Below are 9,353 nucleotides of genomic sequence, written 5' to 3'. Positions count from 1 at the left end.
AAAAAGGGAAGACGTGGAATATTTCTGTGTTGGTTTTAGTTTTGTTTTTCCTTCTTCTTTGTTTTTTATTTGGTTGTAACTCACTATTCTTTATATATATGAGGGGTGTCAATTAGAATTGCATGGGGTACATGGTTAAGGCTCAAAGGCATCAAAGGTGCATGATTTTATTAAAAAATTCAACGCCGTTGAGTGTGTGAAAGAGGCAGGTAGCTCACCCACAAGATGCTTGGTCAACTTCTTTTTCCTTCCCTCCCTCTCTCTTTGTTGACTGTGTTAACCATAGTTTGTGTGCTTAATGCATGTGTGGGATAAGTTTCTCTCCTTTGCTCACACAAAACAACTTCACCTTCAGAGGAAGAGTGGAACGGTTCAGATCCTATCTATAACATCTCAGATGTAAATTTTGTTTCACGGTGAGATAACATGTGAATAGAGATGTGAGGTGGATCCCACATGCTGTTAGGGTATGGTACATTTTGTTATGGAACCAGACAACACTGCTTGATAAATTTGCATGATGGTTTTCACGACTTGTTATAGTATTTAAGTGATCTAAAGATCATATTTGACCGATATACTAAAATTGTTAACGTACATGCTTTCATGAAAATAAATAAAATTACAGTATATCATAACTCGCACCTTCCGTTTTATGTTCTTTAGAGAATTTACAATAATAGTTTGAATGTGTTTTTATTTTTAGTGATAGCATGTTAAAGTGTATAAGAGCAGCAGTGTAGGTGTTCATATGAACCAGTTACATTAAAGGAAATACATAAATTAGTCAAGTATGAATAAAACAAAGGTTTTTCTAACCTGTGCAAGATTGCACAACTTAAGGAGTAATAAATGTATAATTTTTTTGTCATTTGAACTTGACGAAGTGGTTCATATTTAAAATTAATATTCCTTGCCTTCTTTTATTGCAATATTTCTCATTTTAATATCAACACAAATTAAGTATTTCTTATCATATTTATCTATACTACTAATAAAGGGGATACACAATTTTTTGGTGTAGTCTATTTTCAACATACTAAAATTACCCTCTTTACTATTAAACTCATCAATTCTTTTCTAAATCTAAGTTTTAATTTAAATTTGTCTGAATTTGTCTCTCATAGAGTGAAATTTGCATGTGAATGTGGTGCGGGCCACAACTCTCCCTTCCACTTGAAACAAGATTATTTTCTCAAAGTTTATAACAAACACAAAATATATATTTTAAATTAAGAACCATACAAAGCAAAATATATATTTTAAATTAAGAACCATACAAAAACATCAAAATAAATTTATTTAAGTTTTATTAAAAGAAAAAAAAACTCCCTTAAAAATGTTTTTTTTTTCACAAGTTAAAATGTCATTTCTTGCTCTCCAAATTCTTCGGTCATCACAAATACGTATCTAAAGATATCAATTCAGGAACCCACTTACATGTTTAATTGCTTGGCTAATTAGTTCTAGGGAAATGTTAACGAGTGCCTCCGGGACACTCTTTAACATCTTTAAATGATAATGTTTTTTAAAAATTTGTATAATCAATGCATTGGAGAAAATACTTGATTTTTTCATGAAGTAATTTCTTCTTTTAGAATCTTTAAAGAATGCTCGGGGGCACTCGTGAACAAGTCCCTTAGTACTAATTAGTATTCTAGTGTTGTAATCACTGAAGTGTAGAAAATCCCCTTGGAAATCTTATTAAGCCTCGAAAATTTAATGATGTAATGTGATAGTCATCCCATTTAATGGTAATCTATTACAATTTACTCCCTCCGGTCACATATATAAGCAAAAAAGTACTTTTTAGATTCATTGAATACATAATGTATTTGGTCTATATATAGTCCAAATACATTATGTATTGAATGAATCTAAAAAGTACTTTTTTGCTTATATATGTGACCGGAGGGAGTACTTTTCTTAGTTTAGCTTAAGCTTGGAATAAGGAACTTTAAAAAGGAGATTAAAACACATTTCCCATGTCTCAAGTCAAAGTTAACTGAAGACACAGTTTCATGTCCTCTCCAATACGACAGTTGTATAGTGTGCAGTAGTCCTAGAGATCCGGATTCCAAGTCAATATGTCAGCCCAACATATAGCTTAACCCTGCTCGCATTTCCTTTTTTCTAAGGGGTCAAAGAAATGTCTCCACATGCTGCCAATAGTCTTTCTTTGGAATTCAAGTGAACGGGTCGATCCTCCCCTCCGAGAGCGATAAGAACGAAAGGGTTGGTGTGGCCACAACTACAACCACTCGCGCTTCAAAAGGCTTAGATTTCTTTTAAGGGTGTTACAACAAGCCACCATTTTTTTTAGGTCATGTAATAGGGAGGTGTAAACCTAAAAAACCTTTAGTACTTCGGTAGGGCGAGCAACCCTTAAACCAGAATCAAATGAAAGGGCCGAAGGACCATTCAATTCATTAAGGGGCACAAATCTAGGCCTCTTAGTTTGGTCAATCACCGGGGGGGGGGGGGGGGGGGGGGGGGGGGGCGACCTTAGAGTCTGGTGAGGCCACCCCATCTATTATTAATTTTCCTCTTCAGTGTGGGGTGGGAAAGGATAGAGGGAACTACCATACCGAGGGAGAGATACTTGGAAAACCGAAAGAAAGGTGCGAGACTATTTCGATTCATTAAGGGGCACAAATCTAGGCCTCTTAGTTTGGTCAATCACCAAAGGCGGGGGGAACCATTATGGGCGAGACCCCCCGACCTAATTTGATGTGGGACTGGTTGTGAAGGGAAGCTTTTTGGGAGAAAGGAGAAAAAGGCCAAGCTAGTCAAGGCTTTACTCAAACATATGGGATAGATTACGAGGAAGCCTTTGCCCCGGTAGCCAAGATTAAGTTTGTTCGTCTCCTGCTCTCTATTGCTGCGAATCGAGATTGGCCTCTGTACCAATTATATGTTAAAAATGCCACATGAATGAGTGTGTGGCAATTCATTGGGATGACCTTCTGGGTACTTACTTGAGCAATGGGTAAGCCTTTTCTTTTGTACATTCATTCAAAGCATTTAGGCCCGACTAGGAACACGTGGATCCATGGAATCTGGCTCGGGAACAGCTTCTTACTAGTGGGCTAATCACAGTAAGAGAGTCCAATCTCTGAAATAGAGCTTAGTCTCTCCATAGTAGTAACATATTAATTGAAACTAATGCGACGGTTGTCAAAGACCGAATCTTTGCACTTCCTGGTCGTCACTTTTCCGGACCAGGATCGATAGATAAGTGGAAGTAATCAAAAAGAGATATTTCTCTTCGCACCTGAGATCAAGAGGAAGGGTAGCTTGTCAAGCCGGCTGCTTGCTTGGAGAGCGCTAATCCTGTAGCGGTAAACCAATAGCAGCAAAAAGGCCGACAACACTGCCTTTTCCATCTTGCCTTTGTTTGCTATTTGAGAGAAGTGTAGTATGTCTTAACTTTTTAGTTTTCAGCGGAAAATACCCTAACAATCAATTCAAAGTTTGTTATAAAGTAACTAAAGTATGATAATAATTGTTATAAATTTTAAAGAGTTACAAATATTGTGGTTGTTGTGAATTTTTTGTGTGTGTATGTAATCACATCTTAGGCATCCTATGGTTTAAAGTTTAGAATTTTAGTTTTTTTATCAAGATTAAATAACTAACAAAATGAACAGCGTAATCGTAAAAAGTTTAAACAACCAAGTCCTAAAGCCTTGGTTTTGAAATTTAATTTATTTTCTTGAAAACTTTGTATCCAATCAAAAGACCGATTAATTCAAGAGGGTCAATCTCATCATCCACTTGTAAGGGGTAGCACTTGGGTGCCATAGAATTGGTGACATTGACCAACCACCACAAGTGGCTTCTCTCTCTCTCTCTCTCTCTCTCTCTCTCTCTCTCTCTCTCTCTCTCTCTCTTTCTCTTTCACAAGGATTGTGACATTGTGATTGATCAATGTCACCAAATTTTATGTCACCTAAGTGCTACCCTTGCAAGGGCTTCATTTAAAGCCGACGTTATGCTATGTATGGACTTAGCCCATCGAAATTGGCATCACGGAAAATCAAACTTGAGATTTTGAAAGGAGCACACTCTAAAGTCTCAAGTCTACACCACTAGGCCAACCCAAATGGGTCATAGTCAATTTAGCGAGATTTGGATCCCACGCAATAAATTCGTGACAAATTTAATGATCTTGGTCATCTAATCTCTACAAGACTACAACAATAAAGATAACTTAAAGATCATTAGTGGCTTTGTAATGTGAGCCGACCAATCTAAATGCAGGGAATTTGAGTCCAATTTGTACCTCCAATACAACATTATTACAGATGAAACTAACTACGTAGTTTGAACAAGCAGAACGGCAAAACCATGAATTCATCTATGCTCCATGAATATGTAATAAGTTTGCTATCAAAAAAGGGGGTAACCAATAAGCCACTCTCCTGTGTTTAATGTTTGGTTTCAAAACCACAATCTGATTCCTCACTTAATTTCAACTTCTCTTAAAGCTTCTCACCTTTGTTCTGCGGATATTATCCCTTGAATGGATCCAATGAGAGTGAACAATCCCACAACAAATCCAACAGTGCTAAAAGTCCTAAGCAAAACCCACTTGGTTGTCCATGCTTCAATATTGCACTGACTGATATACATTTCCACTGGGAAATATATGGTTAATGGATAAAATATTATGCCAGCCAAAACTCCCAAAATCTGATTGAAGTATGGAAACAGCATTGCAATCACGGTCGTCGATGCAACATATAGCGTACGGAAACAAAGCCTTAAAGGACTGAGTTGAAATTCTGGCAGTAATGGGAGTTTTAAGTTGTATGAGTTATTCACAAATCCACTGTCTGGGAAATTAAATCGACACCAAGTCTCAACATTTGCATAAAGTGGCTGGCTATACACCTGCATATCAGAACAAGATGAATGACACATTTACTTAGTAACAAAAGTAGTGGAGAATGTAAGGATTCAGCATACCATATCAAAAATTTAAGTAAATCATCAATTTTGCCTCTGAACTCACTCCCGTCTTATTCATCGTTTTATCATTGATTCATTATATAATAATAGAGACTAACAGAATAGGTAAGGAGAGAGGATGTATGTTTAGAGACGATATTGACGGTTTACGCTAAAATTTGATAATAATGTATAATATGTACCTGATATGCACCAACTAGGTGAATAACTATACAAGCATTGGCGAAGTCTACAAGCCAATACAGCTTGTAAGTTGCGAACCCTGTTAAAAGATTTCCTGGTGTATCATTGCCAAAGGCTGCATAACCAGCACAGCCACAACATAGGTAGAAAAATGTTGTGACAATGACTGATATTGTTGAGGCCCTTCTCATGGTTACGTTTTCTGGTGGAGGCGATTTCAAAGTGTCCTTTAAGAATTGAAGATAAGTTCGTATTAGACTTTAAGGCAGTGGTGATGAAGTTGCATTATTGATATCTAAGATCAAAGGATCATGCATACATACCTGTATTTCTATAAGAATCACTGAGAATGGATAGGAGAAGGCTATGTCACCAAGTGCTTGTGCAACCAGCCATAGTTTTTCAGTTCCAGTTGAAGTTGGCATTCCTTGAATGCTACCCTCAAAATGTCCATTTTCTGAGCACATGATTACCACAATTACACACATGATAGATAGTCTAAAACATCGAGTCAATCACAATTTTAGTCCGTAAAATTGTAGGGATTGGACTGTTTGATTTATGAGTTACCGAAATTCCAAAATGATATTTGAAATTGAAAATCCTGATCACATTAGTCGTTTTAGCTCCATTAATTTAATCCTTGGAATTTTCCAGAGGGACAAATTTTAGAGAAGATTTTCAATTTCAGAATCATTTAGGAATTTCGTTAATTTCAGAGTTCACATCGACAAACATCCACAATTTTAGGACTAAATTGGTAATTCAGTCTTCGTAATGTTGAATGCTTAATGCTTTGAAGCAACTACTATGCATATAGGAGAGACATCAATAATCGAGATATTGGCGAGAAACTAAGAATACCGTTGACTTTAACAATGGCAAGTGCCATTCCTATGAAAGCATAAGCAAAGGACATTATTGCTGCAACAATAGACAGCCATTCAATGTTATGGAAATTGGGAATCTGTGAGAGAACAACTTGGATAGCCCCAAACACAAGCATGTTATATGTATCATCAAATCCACATGTTTCACTCCCTTTGTTATGGAAACAGATTGAGTCTTGGATTGCTCTGCAGCCACAAAAAAACACAGACATCCAAATCAATAGAATCATTATTATTTAGCGACAATAATTAGTTAGATTATTGAACAGGTTCATGAAGTGATAAGGTTCTGTTTGGTAAAATTAACGATTGAACTTATTGATAAGTAAATATAAAATGACAAAAGGATATTTTTAGTTAATATTTAAAAAATAATAATAATTCAGATAATGAGGATAAAAATGAGAGAAAAAAATGATACGCTAGTCGCAATAAGCTATTAGTTCGAATACTACTCGAAGTAGCATCTGAAAAAATGCTATAAACCAGTGCAAAACGCAATAAGCAGAATGATGGTTACTATACAATTTTATTCTGATCTTAAAAGTTTTTATGATATAAGCTATAGTGGTTATAAAAAACCATTTTTGCAACAGGTAGCATCCAAGAGATAAATGTAGAAAAAGAGAAGAGAAACCTGAGCCAGGAGTTAAAGAACAGACCTTATACTGATGGATGCTGTAATGATATAAGCAATTCCAAAACCATATAAGCTTATGTTTACAAAAACACCGCAGAGACGTCCATTCTTTTCTCCTGTAACCACAAATAAGGATCATGCAATGATGTTCTTGCCTATAGAAACATAATACTATGAAGGAGTGTGTGTCATTTAGACATGTCTTAGGGAAGACGAGTGTGATTTTCTCTTTCCTCATATATATTACATGAACTACTTGATGAAACATTAACATTTGATTAACTTTTCTCTAGAGCATTGTTAAGCTTAATGCTATCAAAAGTAAAGAAGCTAAAAGAAGAAAAGTTCAATAGCTACATAGAACATGCAACCTACCATAACTCCACTATCAACATCATCATAGCTCATGTATAATTTTTTTTTCATCACCATCACCAATTCACTGTGATATGTTTTACCAAACCTCTCATTAATCATAACCACAAAGTTAACACTCTATGTATATAATAATAGTAAGGATTTAGAAGACATGTAATTTCAGTGTAAAGTAGTTTATACCATCATCCTATCATCCTACAACAACACTAAATTGACAAAATTATGATTCTTGACTTTTACTTAATAATTTAGTGTCAACAATGAATGATTAAGAAGTAATATCTTTCTATTCCTCCGGATTTTGATTTTTGTTTTTTCAGTTGTTATTGTTTCTGGTTTTTTATTGTTATGATTTGGACTAATAGATTAATCAATAAGATTCTGTAAAAAAAAAAAAAATTAGTCTATAAGATTAGAAATGCTGAGTCTTGGACAAAAAATAAAAAAGAAATACTGAGATCTGATCCGAGACATATATTATTTTATTTTTTTGGCAAGACTGAGACATAGAGAGAACCAATAATTTAGAGTACAGTCTATTATAAAATGAATATAAATTTTAATTAAGTTTTTTTTTTTGACAAAAACTGAAACATATACATTATTTTACAAAAATGGACATATATTATTGAGAGAACCAATATTGAGAGAACCAATAATTTAGTGAATAGTCTATTATAAAATGAAAATAAATTTTTATCTTAACAAAATGAATATAATTAATAATAATTACCATTGAAACATCATTGTCTAGAAGTCCTACCTCAACTGACAAATGTCGAAATTACAAGGCCGGACGTCGTGACCCAGGACCTCACAGCTGTGCGTGAGTTTAATTTCAGTGGTTTACCACTTCAAAACAAAAAAAAATTGAAACATCACTTTTAATTAAAAAAATTTTTGTAAGGAGAATTATTTTTAGTCACAAACTATAGGACAAAAATTCACCAAAAAATCGACAAATAAATCATGCCATCTAATCAGGGAATGATTCAGTAGTTACACGTATTAATTAAAAACTAATCATTAATAAAATTTGTTTTCTTTTTAGTTTTTTTTTTCCTCCAAATAAAATTTGATGGATGGATGGAGAAAGGTAAGGGTGAAGGGGTAATGAGCAAGATACATGTGGAAGCATTAAAACGATAAGTAAGGATCTTCACGTAACGGATGACAATGTTGCCGTGACACAACTGAACTACTTCAACAACATATATCTATCTGACACATCACATGTTTTAATTTGTCCAAGTCAAGACCCACATTTTTACTTACTTTTCCTTCACTCTTAAAATAAAAAACTTTTGTACTACTAAATGATTGATTAACAACATTTAATTTCATAATATGTCAATTGGTTGGTTGACATGAAAATTAAAAGATACTAATTAAAAAGAAAAACTAACCCTTATGAATATTAACAGCATCAAGGTAGGAAGAGCTTCTCCTAGGGCCAAGTTCAGGATCAGGAGAACGATAAGTATCACTTAGAAGAAAAGCAGAGAGAAGAGTAACAGAAGCAAATAAAATAATTGCTAATGGTCCTGCAATCCATCCTATTTGTGCAATGCTCCATGCTAATGATAACACTCCTGATCCTATCACTCCTGTCACTATGTGTGCCACTGCTGTCCATACCGTTCCTGTTGATCCAATTCATCAAACAACATTAATCACTTGTTCATTTCTCAATTAACCACATGTCTGAGAAAGAAATCACCGTGACACCGTAATTTTGTTAAGGCTTTAGAGTGTAATTTTGATGTCAAATTTACCGTCAATCCAAAAACAATAGTACTAATATATAGCGCAGGAGACTCCGAAACAGAACAACAACATTGTCGAAATTAAAAAACAACGTATACTTATTTATTTCTCAATAATTCAAATTTTCAACATGAAAATAAAAAGTTGTAAGGATTAAAATGCACATGATCCAGAAACAGAACTATATAATATATGAATCATATGATAATTTTATTTGATAAGAATTGAGAAGAAAAAGTACAAACCAGTTCTTTTGACATGATAAGAATTATCTGCATATTGGGTCTGCAATAATGGGGTGCTACCATCTGCAGAACAATCTCCACTCATGATGAAGAATTGATTTTGATCTCAGATTTTGATTATCTAATTAACCCAATCACAAAAATTTGTTATTGATTTGAAAACTGATTTTGGTGAATTGAATTTTGTTGATTGATCTTTCCTTTCAGAGAGAATTTGGATTGGTTTGTGATCGTGTGAGATGAGTTTTGTTAAAATACAAATGCACAATGGCATGT

General features: G+C 34.3%; 1 protein-coding gene across 1 annotated transcript; it reads right to left on the bottom strand.

Annotated features, from left to right (window-relative positions):
• Positions 1-4,209: 4,209 nt before the first annotated feature.
• LOC146938811 (putative amino acid permease 7) lies at positions 4,210-9,353 on the bottom strand. Its single transcript, XM_085752716.1, has 7 exons — positions 9,078-9,353; positions 8,472-8,708; positions 6,710-6,803; positions 6,022-6,233; positions 5,481-5,614; positions 5,157-5,384; positions 4,210-4,896 (listed from the first exon to the last, which is right to left on the bottom strand). Exons 1-7 carry the CDS (start codon positions 9,160-9,162, stop codon positions 4,495-4,497), a joined length of 1,392 nt encoding a protein of 463 aa, XP_085608842.1. The 5' UTR covers positions 9,163-9,353; the 3' UTR covers positions 4,210-4,494.

The sequence above is a fragment of the Medicago sativa genome, chromosome 3, assembly GCF_051527215.1.
Source record: "Medicago sativa cultivar Bolivia chromosome 3, Bolivia_mono, whole genome shotgun sequence".
Lineage (NCBI taxonomy): Eukaryota > Viridiplantae > Streptophyta > Magnoliopsida > Fabales > Fabaceae > Medicago > Medicago sativa.
This window is presented reverse-complemented; position numbering and strand designations above follow the sequence as displayed.

What these genes read in the sequence shown, in the direction of transcription:
- LOC146938811 (XM_085752716.1), bottom strand. Translation starts at nt 9,162, where the DNA reads ATGAGTGGAGATTGTTCTGCAGATGGTAGCACCCCATTATTGCAGACC. An exon ending in TGCTGTTAATATTCATAAGG is followed by an intron (nt 6,804 to 8,471) that starts GTTAGTTTTTCT and finishes TTGTGGTTACAG; the next exon opens with GAGAAAAGAATGGACGTCTC. An exon ending in TGATTCTTATAGAAATACAG is followed by an intron (nt 5,385 to 5,480) that starts GTATGTATGCAT and finishes CAATTCTTAAAG; the next exon opens with GACACTTTGAAATCGCCTCC.